This window comes from Branchiostoma belcheri, unplaced genomic scaffold (assembly GCF_001625305.1).
Source record: "Branchiostoma belcheri isolate BF01 breed outbred unplaced genomic scaffold, Haploidv18h27 scaffold280, whole genome shotgun sequence".
Taxonomy (NCBI): domain Eukaryota; kingdom Metazoa; phylum Chordata; class Leptocardii; order Amphioxiformes; family Branchiostomatidae; genus Branchiostoma; species Branchiostoma belcheri.
The window spans coordinates 71,477-83,788 of record NW_017803888.1 but is presented as its reverse complement, the minus strand read 5'-3'; the positions used below and the strand labels follow the sequence as shown (position 1 = coordinate 83,788).

The 12,312-nt window shown below is 44.7% G+C and overlaps 3 protein-coding genes across 4 annotated transcripts; 2 read left to right on the top strand and 1 right to left on the bottom strand.

The window, feature by feature from the left end:
- Window positions 1-32: 32 nt before the first annotated feature.
- Window positions 33-3,983, bottom strand: LOC109472762 (hydroxysteroid 11-beta-dehydrogenase 1-like protein). Of its 2 annotated transcripts, none has more exons than XM_019772616.1 (7): window positions 3,893-3,983; window positions 2,974-3,039; window positions 2,664-2,798; window positions 2,437-2,544; window positions 2,024-2,239; window positions 1,488-1,654; window positions 33-1,114 (listed from the first exon to the last, which is right to left on the bottom strand). In XM_019772616.1, the coding sequence occupies exons 1-7, from the start codon at window positions 3,963-3,965 to the stop codon at window positions 923-925; spliced, it is 957 nt and encodes a 318-aa protein (XP_019628175.1). In that variant the 5' UTR covers window positions 3,966-3,983; the 3' UTR covers window positions 33-922. The 2 variants fall into 2 exon arrangements, with proteins under 2 accessions (XP_019628175.1, XP_019628174.1); XM_019772615.1 differs by having other exon boundaries at window positions 2,437-2,548; window positions 2,668-2,798.
- A 797-nt stretch (window positions 3,984-4,780) lies between these two features.
- On the top strand, window positions 4,781-7,526 carry LOC109472763 (hydroxysteroid 11-beta-dehydrogenase 1-like protein). Its single transcript, XM_019772617.1, has 6 exons — window positions 4,781-4,948; window positions 5,288-5,418; window positions 5,546-5,657; window positions 5,890-6,108; window positions 6,482-6,648; window positions 7,284-7,526. The coding sequence occupies exons 1-6, from the start codon at window positions 4,861-4,863 to the stop codon at window positions 7,482-7,484; spliced, it is 918 nt and encodes a 305-aa protein (XP_019628176.1). The 5' UTR covers window positions 4,781-4,860; the 3' UTR covers window positions 7,485-7,526.
- Window positions 7,527-8,518: 992 nt separating this feature from the next.
- Window positions 8,519-12,193, top strand: LOC109472764 (hydroxysteroid 11-beta-dehydrogenase 1-like protein). The gene is made up of 6 exons (XM_019772618.1): window positions 8,519-8,706; window positions 9,716-9,846; window positions 10,354-10,465; window positions 10,678-10,896; window positions 11,018-11,184; window positions 11,462-12,193. Exons 2-6 carry the CDS (start codon window positions 9,775-9,777, stop codon window positions 11,651-11,653), a joined length of 762 nt encoding a protein of 253 aa, XP_019628177.1. The 5' UTR covers window positions 8,519-8,706; window positions 9,716-9,774; the 3' UTR covers window positions 11,654-12,193.
- The last annotated feature ends 119 nt before the right edge of the window (window positions 12,194-12,312 follow it).

The following is a 12,312-nucleotide window of genomic DNA, read 5'->3' as shown; positions in this document are numbered from 1 at the left end:
ATGTTATCATTAGCTAATTAGAGAGTTGGTGGTTCTGAAGCCATCTAACAGTAATAAGAAGTCCCCTAGTGGGTATCTTTCGACCTGTAGCTGCTATTTTGTTGGTCAATTATTTAGAAAACGTCTAGACAAAAATCTGGTTGGTATACAACTTTACAAAGACTAGGCGGTCATGAAGGTTGAACAAATGACTAAACACACAGTAATATTTCATTGGCATTGTGAATAATAGACTCTACGTTTTCATTCCTTTACATTTTCGTCTTCTCTTTTGGAATGAATTTTGGCATTCTGTGACATTTTCCAATATTTTTCAACGTACGACATAAACGTTATTTTGCATGTTCTAACCTGTCACACGAAATGGCTGTATAAATGTATTTATTATGGCCCTCTGGTGGAGGTCAATTGATCTGCAGCCGACTCACCCGGAAAGCCAGTTGCGTAATGCGGCTCATTCATACACGAACAGGAAAATCTTCACCTTCCAAATCACATTCAAAATGCGATACGTTTCTGTACCACACAGTGCAGTTTACTCCTGACTACCTCTCACATCAAACGTTCTAGCCAGGCTTCAAGAATTTTGTCCGCACTACTTTGTATACCCGCGCCATAGAAGCCTTAGGGGTCGCCCATTGATACTGCGTTGTGCGGCCTTGAGAGAAGCACGGCGCAGTCTGTCTTCGACTTCGGTCTGGGCGGAGAGAGGACACAATTTACGGCGGAAAAATAAAACGATAAATGAAGAATCATCAGAAAGAACATCTGCGAACAGCCGAAGGTATCAAGATGTTTAAAACATTCAGGTGTTCGACCATGGTTGGCTGGAGGTTGGCTGGCGTTCGGGAATAAGTGGGTGCGCGCGCCGGCTAATCTATGATTAAGAAAAACAACAGTCCCAAATCACGGACAAGAATCTTTACATTTTCATCCTGACAAACATTTTGTCGAGAAGGGAGGGGAAGATGGCGCCGATCGTCACCACGGTCCAGCAGAAGGACGCCGGGAAGTAGACCTCCCGGGCTCGGCTCGCCCCGCCCCGGATGATGGCCAGGGCCGTCTGGTCGATGGGCGTGGCCCTCTTCAGCCTCTTGCGTCCTTTCTCTGTTTTCTGGAAGATAGGAGACGATTCTAATTTTTACTTGGCCAGCACAGGTCAATGGTTTGTACATACTGGACACGCCTATCTGTTCTAGGGCTGCGTATCTATACAGTATATCGCGAAAATCACTTAGTACAGGTCCAAAATACCGGAACATCAATGTACCAGTACTGTACCGGGAATAGACATACACTTAGGTACATACTAAGTAACTGATCTCTTATATTTGCTACTGAAAACGTGTTGTTCATACTACAACGATGAAGAGTAAATGCCGGAAAAGATGGGCAAACATTTCATGGGAGTCGAGCGGCGGAGAGCTCCTGCAACCCCGAATCCGCCCAAATCACGACAGACTGGACAGCGGGCATTTCTACCGCACCTGGAGTCTTTCAATCACCGCCGGCGTCTTGGTGAAGCCGAGTATAGCCATGGTGACGGACACGTCATGTCCGGCCCTCTGTAGCTCCAGACGGAGGCAGCTGAAGAACCCGTCCACACCGAACTTAACAGTGGCCTCCCAGTGCAGGTTAGGAACTGGGACCTTTCCTGCAGATACAAGGGCAAGTGCTATTACCTCCGTGGAGGTATTGTTTTCCGTGCGTCTATCTCTATTTCTCTCTCCCTCTCCCCCTCTCTCTCTCTCTCTCTCTCTCCCCCCTCTCTCTCTCCCCCTCCTCTCAAGGTCACAAGGGATGAGGGGGAATTTTGTAACCGCAGACTGACCGGAAGGTCGAGGTCGGAATTAAGGTCAAACAATCCCTAAGTTTCTGTTAAATGATAATAGCATGAATAGATGCACAAAAATACAATAATAAACTAAAAAGGAAACATTTACAAGCAAATACGTAATATTTACCTTCATATGGTCTATCGTAACAAACTACTCCTCACGTAAAAATACATGATATTTATTACCTAGAGGACCCGACACCACCACAATATGCCCGCTGCTGTCCTTCAGCAGAGGCAGGGCCAGGGTGGCCAGTCGGACGTAACCTATGAGATTGATGTTCACGACGTCTTCGAAGAAGTTCATGTCAGGGTCCTCCTCCCACGACTTCTCCCCGAAATCCTCGTGGATACTCTTGATGTTCGACCCTCCGTGGTTGAGGACTAGGTAGTCAAGACGCCCTGAGATTGAAAAGTTCTTTGGTCAGTACGTTTCAGCTTGCTTTGGCCATGCTTTCCATGCTGGGGCTATTGAAAACAATGTCGATAAATAAACACGTAATTCTAACCAGAACCAAGATGGCGGTAAAATAACGTTAAAATTCAACAAGGCGGCGCCCATGAACGCCGACGAAAACAAAACAGGTTTGCGTTCTTACCGAATTTCTCCTTGGCTGCTTGAATGGTTCTCTCACAGTCCTCCGCCTTCCCCATGTCCCCGGCCACGTAGTGCGCCTCCTGGGCACCAAGGGACTTCGCCTTCGCTACTACCTGAAGAGAGGGTGCGGATGAACTTCAATTCTGCATACCGCAAGCTAAAATTCAATATATACTGCAATGGATTTCAATTTTTTTCCAAATCTTTATTCAATACAAAAACTCCTGCCCACCTCCTTCAGCCTGTTCTCCCTCCTGGCTGTGATGAGGATCTTTGCTCCCAGCCGGGCGTACTGGTACGCCACCTCCTCGCCGATGCCGGTACTGCAGCCTGTGATGACGACTGTCGCACCGCGTACTTTTTCTACAAAGACGGCAAAGGTATTGTTTTCACTACATTTCTACTTTTAGGTCCACAGCATGTAAACCTCAGTTATGTCAGTGTTTACGTCCTTCTACAGCAATTTTCCACGGACTGCAAAACTATGAAAGGTTTTTTTTTGGGGGGGGGGCTCTGAAAAATCTTTAAAAAGTCTTACCTGGATCGAAATTATCTTTGTTCCAGTAGACAGCTAGTCCAGCCAAGGCCGCTAGACTGGCCAACACTAAAAAAAAACAGTGGAGAGATTATTTAATCAACAGCATACGCTGCTAACACGTGCTTTAGATGGTCCCGCCTCGTAAATGATTGATTTACTGTACATATCCGTATATAAGCCTGTCATAGATGGTGGATTGATATAAACACACTCAGGAAACCCGTGAGATAATTCTGTTAGAACAAAGGGTTTGATACAAACATAACGTCTACATTGAGGACACGAGTGTTGACAGAAAAATAACCCTGCAAAATCAGCCTCTGACACCCTTTAAACACTGCTAGTCTGAAAGAAGATTTCAAAACCCTTAATATTCAGCGCTCCATCAAAAGTAGGTCAGATACAAAACGTAGTTTTCAGTGATATTTCCTTGCCAGTGAACAGAGTTTTATAGTCTCTGCACGTGTGCACTTAAAGCAGAAATGTCTGAGTTACTTACCTTACTCCTTAGACGTACTTTAGTGTTGATGAAATGAAAGGCCGTTTCAGGGGTCATTAAAAAGGGGCACATGTGCATACTCATCAATGGTATAAAGGTCACAATAAAAGTAGGGCGACTGTATGCAGCACAGCGAAGTCTTTTGCTATAGTATATTGATTCTATACTAAAGCTTATCAAGTTGAAATACAGTCAACCTAGAATCCTAGATCAAGTGACCGTCTGTACAGAAATACCACCTGGCCACTGACATACAGTCAAACTTGTACTAGTGACCACCTCTACATAACGGCCAGGTGCAGAGGTCCTTCAGATAGTTTCCAATTGACACAAGTATTAAGAATTCTGTCTATAGTGACCACCTATCGCCTGAGTAGTCTTCTACAGCAGTTTTGACTGTATACCCTGATTGAAACTTACAGTAGCTCCCGAAGACCCCGAGCGCCACTGCAGCTAAGACCGCCGCAAGACTGCCCCAGACAAGGCGCGACATGGTTACAACACTGGCGACTCGGACAGACGAAGTACCGGTAGAAGTTGGGGGCGTGCCCAATGCCTGGCACCCATGCGCAGTGCGCTTTCTATTTACCGTTTGTTTGTTTGTTTGTTTGAGCTTTGTTTATTCATGACATACTAATACTCAAATCGCCCTTTCCTATTCCCAGGATGCATAGCGCTAGGGGTTTGGAATATTGTAGCAGGGGGATATACTAAAACGTTATACATCTTGTTTTTCTGTGTTGTTGGAGAATTCGTGTTCAAAATTAGGGGACATATTACAGGTCGAATCTGGCAAGAAAAGGTGTACATTTCTTATGTTTTTCTGGTACCGGTAAACATGGAGCAGGTGGTTTGTAACGTTACTCTCTACATCATCATCATCATCATTCACCCTCCAAAGAGGAACCTTCCCCCGATTACCAACTAACCAAGGCTGCCTTAAGTTTGGGAGCAACCAGACCAGATGTATTCCTCCTTTCTATATAGGAATTTGAGTTAAATTTGAGCTAAATTTGACCCCCGAACACGTCCCGAACACTACATTGCTGACCTACTCCCGAACACCAGTCAACCATGGTCGAACCTCCCGCCCACACCTCAAACATTCGGCTGGCGCAGCCGAACAGTAGCCGACCCTGTCGAACACCAGCCAACCACAGCCGACCTTGCTCCCGACTTACTCCCAACCATGATTGAGGGGAGTTCGGGAGTGTTCCATATTTGGCTATGTGTGGCAGGTGCCTTTTCAACACAATCATGTTAACCGATGGGATCAGCGCTTTCCAGGCCACTGGGCCACAGGTCAGTGACCCGTAAAGAGCCACTGGATTGTAATGCTAATGCCTTGACCAGTCGCGGCGGTATTTCATTTTTTTCCTGTACCGACAATGCGGCGGGTGTCGTGGGCTAGTTTGACGGTGTTACTCGTTGTTGGGGCCGCCGGGATCCTCTGGAACTACGATGGCTTCGATCCAGGTAAATAGGGCGCGCTGATACCGCCTGGCCAATTCTTTTAACCACCAAAAGTTCTGCTCATAGATGACATCTGGTGCTCAGAAGAATGTAGGTCCTATCGACATTTATGAATTATATAATATAATGTCGATAGGACCTACGGACCTACACACATTTTCTTTAATGTCCGTGGTAGAATCCATTGATGCATCCTTGCCCGGAAACGTTTGTTGTGGGCAACTGATGGCAGTCGTGCGTGTATGCATACAGTAAATCCTTCACTACTGTTCACCTCTAGATATAAGGACGATTTCTTTTGCATTGTCTGACATGTCTTGTCTGACCACCCTGGTCTGACAGAGTCTCTGCGGGGGGCCACCGTCGTCATCACGGGCTGCAGTACCGGCATCGGCGAAGAGATGGCGTACCAGTACGCCCGGCTGGGAGCAAAGATTCTCATCACAGCCAGGAGGGAGAACAGGCTGAAGGAGGTGAAAAGACGTCTATTTATTTGAAAACGATTTAGAATACATTGCGTGCGATACACTGGATATTGAATTCTAGCTTGAGTTATGCATAACTGACGTGTGTACGCCCCCTCGCTCCCCCTCTCTTCAGGTGGTAGCGAAGGCGAAGTCCCTGGGTGCCCAGGAGGCGCACTACGTGGCCGGGGACATGGGGAAGGCGGAGGACTGTGAGAGAACCATTCAAGCAGCCAAGGAGAAATTTGGTACGGCGATTAAGTACAAACATTCTTCGACACACGTTGAAGACATGCAGTTATAATACACACACACACACACACACACACACACACACACACACACACACACACACGCACACACACACACAGAAAGAGAGAGAGAGAGAGAGAGAGAGAGATACACCAACAGAAATACGTCCATTTTTCATAGAGATAATGACCACTTATACAAAAGGTCATCATTTTAAACCCACCTCAGGTCGGTTGGACTACCTGGTGCTGAACCACCTTGGGTCCAGTTTCGGATCCATACAAGACAGGTTCTTCAAGGCTAGGTCTTGGGACCAGGACCCGAATATGGACTTCTTCGTGGACTTCTTAAACATCAACCTGGTGAGCTACGTCCGGCTGGCCTCACTGGCCCTGCCTCTGCTGAAGGAGAGTAGCGGGCACATCGTGGTGGTGTCCTCTGCTTTCGGTAAGATTATTTTATTAATCTATTGTGAATGCTTTTAGGTATGGTCATTCAGAACGGGGAAGAGGGAGAGAGAAGGAGAGGGGGAATAGAATAAGAAGGCAACGAAAAAAAGAAGAAAGAGGGAGAAAGAAGAAAGAAACATTAGGAAACAGCAAGAGACAAGAAAAAGAAAGAAAGAGAAGGAAGAAAGAAAACAGTAGGTAAACAAAAGAAAGAAAAGAAGGAAAGAAAAAGAAAAAGGGAAACATCAGGAAAACAATGAGAAAGAAACGAAAGGAGAAAAGAAAGAGTATATGAATGAACAAAGAACCTCAAGCCATAAACGGTTTTGAACACGAACACTTAATTAAATATTGATCTTGTTTGTTCACAGGAAAAATGTACTGGCCCAACTTGACCTTCTACAGCTCTGCGAAGTTCGCCCTTGACGGGTTCTTCAGCTCCCTCCGTGTGGAACTGATGAAGGCTGAACAGGACGTGTCCGTTACCCTGGCCGTGCTGGGATTGATCTTGACACCGAGGATATCGGAAAAGTTGCAAGTAAGTCAGAAATTAGGAACTATGCCCTAACAGTCTCTTATCTCTTATCACTTATTCTTATTCTCACAATTAAAGTGTCTGTACATTCATAAAATTACCTTCGCAAGATTGGTTTGCCTTTAGTGGAGAGACTGTGGGTGGTCGTAGGCGGTAAAGCTCTTGAAGCCATGGATGGATATACATGATTTTTGGTAGGTAAGTTGGTGTTGGGGAGACAAAGGTCAAGTTCGAGCAAAACGGCTTGTGGTACCACCATGGGGCTACTACAAGTGGGTATTGATTTTGCGATGAAACAACATAGAGTTGTCAATGTCACACCTGCCATCAAACTCGTGATCAAGTCTAGAGGTTCACGACATACAATGTATTTGCCCGCCCATTTTGGCATGTTGACCACTGTCGCAATTGGAGGGCAACACATTTTTTGTCAAAATCAGGCGAAATTAATGCACGCGCTGATGTCATCTAATCTCCAAGCAGATCTTGGGGTGGCCGCATAGAGTATCCGATGGATACTGTCCGATGGATATAGTATACAAGGTCTGCTTGGAGATTAAGGCTAGGCTATGTGAAGGTAAACACCGTGCATGCATTTGCTTTACAAATATTACATTTCTGGTTTTGATATGTTTCAGGACGTACCGGACGGTGCCAAGGTGCTGGAAGGTGCCGCCCCGATAAGGGAGACCGCCCAGGCCGTTATACGGGGAGGAGCGACCCGCACACGGGAGGTCTACTATCCCTTCTACACCTGGGTCATGGCAAGACTCAGCGGGCTCGCGCCTCAGGTTGTGGACTTTATTGCAGCAAGGGTTAACATGTTACCGGAAAGTTAATGATCTGGTTTGGTCACTTGGAACTTGGATAGCTGAAAGCCTGTGGTTAATTTGTGTGCTAAAAGCTAATGGCTTGGTTATCCGTAAGTGAATTATTTGGTAACCTAGAAGTTAATAATTTGGTTACCTAGAATTTAACGCTTTGGTTACTGGAAAGGTAATGATTTGGTTACCTCAAAGTTAACCATGACTTTTTTTTACATGAAAGTTAATGATTTGCAATGGAAGTGGTGTCGTACAGTTATGGATTTTATATGCATTGATAGGTGTTTAATATGTGTGGGACGTCATGGAGCTGAGCCAAACACGTACATTTAGGGATTTTTATATGTACCAATAGGTGTTTAATGTGGGTGGGACATCATGGATCTGAGTCAAACATGCACGTAGTGAGGGATTTTTTATGTGTAGCAATAGGTGTTAACATGTGTGGGGTGTCATGGAGAGTCAAACACGTACATTTAGGGATTTTTATAAGTATCAATAGGTTTTAATGGAGCTGAGTCATACATTACATACATTGGGGATTTTAGTGTACTGATGGGTGTTTAACATTTGGATGCTGCCTTTTGAATATTATGATGTGTGTCTTAAAGAAAAATTAAATACATACTTGTTGATATCGATCGATAGTGTGTGTGTGTGTGTGTGTGTGAGTGAGTGTGTGAGTGAGTGAGTGACTAGTGAGTGAGTGACTAGTGAGTGAGTGAGTGACTAGTGAGTGACTAGTGAGTGAGTGAGTGAGTGACTAGTGAGTGAGTGAGTGAGTGAGTGACTAGTGAGTGAGTGAGTGAGTGAGTGAGTGAGTGAGTGAGTGAGTGAGTGAGTGAGTGAGTGAGTGAGTGAGTGAGTAAAACACTTGGTTGTGTAAAAAGAGTATGTTTGTTACTATAGAGCACTGTATGGGGGTTAAACGTTTTGAGAACAATTGTTCCGAACATGCGGGTATTAAAATATTTCATACTTGATGGAAAAGGTTGATATGGAACAGTCCAGTTTGGAATGGGGAGTGAAATATGCTGTATTTGCCCACGGGCAAATGTCGGCCTTTCTAGTTTACCATGGTGTTTGCTAGTCACTTTTAAGTGACCTTTCCCCTACCTGCATCCTTCTTTGTGTAAACAAGCCCACACGATGTCGGTCCCAGTGCGGGTTAGTTTGACGGTGTTACTCTGCTCTGTGGCCGTCGGGATCTACTGAAACTACGATGGCTTCAACCCAGGTAAGTCTCTTATTCTCTCATATCTATCTTATCGTTTATCTTAGCTAAAGTTTAAAGACCCGGGTCGTACGACCTGCTTAAGACAGCGAACTGAGAGCAATCTTGAGACCAGTCGTTGGGGTACACAGTTCGTTTGGTGTCGCGCTCGGAAAATGCTATCATAGATCATTGTAGTCGACTGCTTCTATTATAGTCTCGCTGCGGATCCTGCGTTCATCTCCAAGAATCTTTCGGCGGCTGCCATACAGTATCAAATTAGCCAAGCAGCATCCAATACTACTGAGGACACCAATAAAAACAGATACCAGTACAAAAAGAAAGCCCTAAAAACGACAAAAAATAAGTGTTGACAGCAAATCCAAAACGCTTGGGACCTATCCATGATAAGACAACTGTCCGATGTTGGCATAGATTTAGGTAAACTTTTTATTTGGTGGGCGTGGCCTTTTCTGTGTCCTCAGAAGACCAGATGTATGATTTATAATGCTTCCTTGGCGTTTTTTCTTCTTCGATGAAGTGTTATGTGTCGCGAAATATTACAACGTGGGTTAGTTTAGTTTGTCAGTGATATGTAGCGTAGTCATCAGAATGTACTACATGTAGTACTAGATCTACAATTGCCCCGATTCATGCAAATATTGGTTGTGCAACGGTCATCACCATTAAATATACACTCCCATTGACAGGCCTTCCCATTTTGTTCAAGTCTCTTTTGGATTTTTTAAAAGTATTGAAGAGGCTGTTTTGTTGTTAGAAAAGATACTTGAAACCCTTGGCCCCCTCATTCCAATAGGCTAATATGTCTGGTTACTTATAGATGTTAGTCCTTATTGTTTGATAAGTTAAATTTCAATTTTATATTTCCATGTTGCCTGCCGGAGAACCCTAGGATTCTGAGTCAACAACCCTAACCACAAGCCCACCTTATTATTATTAGTTTTTATGACATTTTTAGTTGGGTTATGAGGTTACAAAAGCTTCCTCGTGACATGATTGATATTGTCCATAGAGTCTGTACGCGGTGCGACAGTCGTCATCACCGGCTGCAGTACCGGCATCGGCGAAGAGATGGCGTACCAGTACGCCCGGCTGGGAGCAAAGATCCTCATCACAGCCAGGAGGGAGAACAGACTGAAGGAGGTGTGAGGATATATTTTTATATTCCACTTCAGGACGACTTTTAGGTCTCCTTATTTCACTATAAAGTGTCAGAAAGTTTTTTGAAATCTTCACATCATCATCTATCCCCTAGTCTGTTCATTGGAACGCCGAGGCAACACTGAAGATCGGACAACCAGCTTTCTCCACTCTTCTGAAATCTTCTGAGTTTTCTGTTCTTTTTGATGTTTGACTTAGTGTTGTGCCAGTCTATTCTCTGATATCATCCTCCCATATCTTCTGTCTACTCCTCTTTTCCTTCCTCAATGGACTGTTCCTTGCCGATGATTCTGGCTAGTCTCATCATAATCTCCAAGCAGATATCTTCGGAAATGTTGGCCAACTGGTTACCTAACAATGGTGTCTTGTCCCCGAAGAAATCTGCCTTTTTCCTTTCCTTACTCTGCACTTATCTGTTCATAAATGACAGACATTTTAGCTTACAAATCACAAATTACAAAATAATCTTGGCGTTTTGTTTTCACATAGGTGGTAGCAAAGGCGAAATCTTTGGGTGCCCAGGAGGCGCACTACGTGGCCGGGGACATGGGGAAGGCGGAGGACTGTGAGAGAACCATTCAAGCAGCCAGGGAGAAATTTGGTAGGAACGGTTGCTCTTTTATCGCGAACCTATTTTGTTTTCGTCGGCGTTCATGGGCACCGCGCCATATTGGATTATGCATGCGCCACCTTGTTTACGGTTGATACATCTCAACAGATAACCCAAAATGTAAGAAGGCAGCAGTCTTGATCTTTATTGTATTATCGCGACTGAATGGCAAATGTATGAGGAAAATTTTATATCGTCTTCAGGTCGGTTGGACTACCTGGTGCTGAACCACATGGGATCCAATTTTAAATCTCTTCAAGACAAATTTCATGAGGGCAAGTCTTGGGACCAGGATCCGAATATGGACTTCTTCGTGGACTTCTTAAACATCAACCTGGTGAGCTATGTCCGGCTGGCCTCACTGGCCCTGCCCCTGCTGAAGGAGAGTAGCGGCCGTATCGTGGCGGTGTCTTCTGGATTCGGTAAGATTATTTCCGTCTGTTTATGAGTACGTCGGCAGAACGTAATTTGAGTCACACATCGTCATCCTAGTCCCATCTTGGCCCCTGTCTAGCTATTAAAAATGATTGTTTGTGTCTGCAGGTAAGATACCGTGGCCAAACCTTAGCTATTACTGTGCTTCAAAGTTTGCCCTTGACGGGTTCTTCAGCTCCCTCCGTGTGGAACTGATGAAGGCTGGACAGGACGTGTCCGTTACTCTGGCCGTGCTGGGATACATCGGGACTCCAAACGTCGTTCACAGCTTACAGGTCAGTGGAAATGCCGCCTTTTGAAGGCATCCAAGGCAATTTCATGGCGACAAAAATAGGTTCTAGATCAGAAAATCTGCCACTGCCATTTCTCAGTACATTTTCGTCATCATTTCATACTTGTGTTGTTTCAAATAGCCCCCAAAACAAGCTACGCGAGGCATTTCTTTATATTTATACTTTACCATCTATAAATACCAGCTATTGTCATCTTGGCCCCCTCCATCCTTTGTAAGCATTTCATGTTACAACAATCATGCTCATCGTTTTGTTCCAGAATACACCAGAGATGCTGGACATCGTGGCCCCGGTGAACCAGACAGCCATGGCCATCATCCGCGGAGGGGCGACTCGGGCCCGGGAGGTCTACTATCCGTTCTCCATCTGGCCTCTCACAAAATTCGGGACTCTGATGCCACAAATGTTCGACTACCTTACCTCCAAGATTGATTTGGTACCCGAAAGTTAACGATGTAACGTTACTGTTGTAACAAACAAATAAAAATCATCCCGTCTACACCTGGCCTATAATAGCCAAAGTCAGCGTTTTGCTGAGTCAACTGGTGGATTACATTGTCACTGTTATATAAGAAAACGAGATGGATCATCTGATAAATCAATTGGTAATATGTGAGCATGTTGACCTCCTATGTATGCAAATTAAGTCAATGCAAATTAGTATTATACTATGAGAACACGTTGAAAAAAAGGAGAAAATAGGAGATCATGGAAGAAAGCGGGAGAACAAGAGAGAAAGCAGGTGAACGCACATGTGACAAAATATCTGTGGGCATGCCGCTGATGAAATTTGAAATACGGATGGGAAAAGCCACTCCCAACAATGGTTGAAGATTTTCCTAGATTACAGATGATAGGGTAGCTTGTCACGACATGTGCATGGACTGATCTGGAATAATAGGAACGTATAGTTTTTTTTTTAAATTCCATCATGTAATCACCAGACGTGGTGACGACACACTCAAGTTTTTTCAACTTATATTAATGCCGCCACCAACACAGGGGACAAATACATGACAGGACAATACTCATTTACACCTGAGCTAAGTGAGGAAAGCCGTGTAAAGTGCCTTCCCAAGGGCACAAGATCGGTGGCATGTCAGGACTCGA

Coding starts and splice junctions, on each gene's coding strand:
- LOC109472762 (XM_019772616.1), bottom strand. CDS start 3,965: ATGTCGCGCCTTGTCTGGGGCAGTCTTGCGGCGGTCTTAGCTGCAGTG. Junction 3,040..3,892: donor CGGGGTCTTCGGGAGCTACT/GTAAGTTTCAAT, acceptor GTTTTTTTTTAG/TGTTGGCCAGTCTAGCGGCC. Junction 2,545..2,663: donor GAACAGGCTGAAGGAGGTGG/GCAGGAGTTTTT, acceptor CTCTTCAGGTAG/TAGCGAAGGCGAAGTCCCTT.
- LOC109472763 (XM_019772617.1), top strand. CDS start 4,861: ATGCGGCGGGTGTCGTGGGCTAGTTTGACGGTGTTACTCGTTGTTGGG. Junction 5,419..5,545: donor GGGAGAACAGGCTGAAGGAG/GTGAAAAGACGT, acceptor CCCTCTCTTCAG/GTGGTAGCGAAGGCGAAGTC. Junction 6,649..7,283: donor GGATATCGGAAAAGTTGCAA/GTAAGTCAGAAA, acceptor GATATGTTTCAG/GACGTACCGGACGGTGCCAA.
- LOC109472764 (XM_019772618.1), top strand. CDS start 9,775: ATGGCGTACCAGTACGCCCGGCTGGGAGCAAAGATCCTCATCACAGCC. Junction 9,847..10,353: donor GGGAGAACAGACTGAAGGAG/GTGTGAGGATAT, acceptor GTTTTCACATAG/GTGGTAGCAAAGGCGAAATC. Junction 10,466..10,677: donor AGCAGCCAGGGAGAAATTTG/GTAGGAACGGTT, acceptor TATCGTCTTCAG/GTCGGTTGGACTACCTGGTG.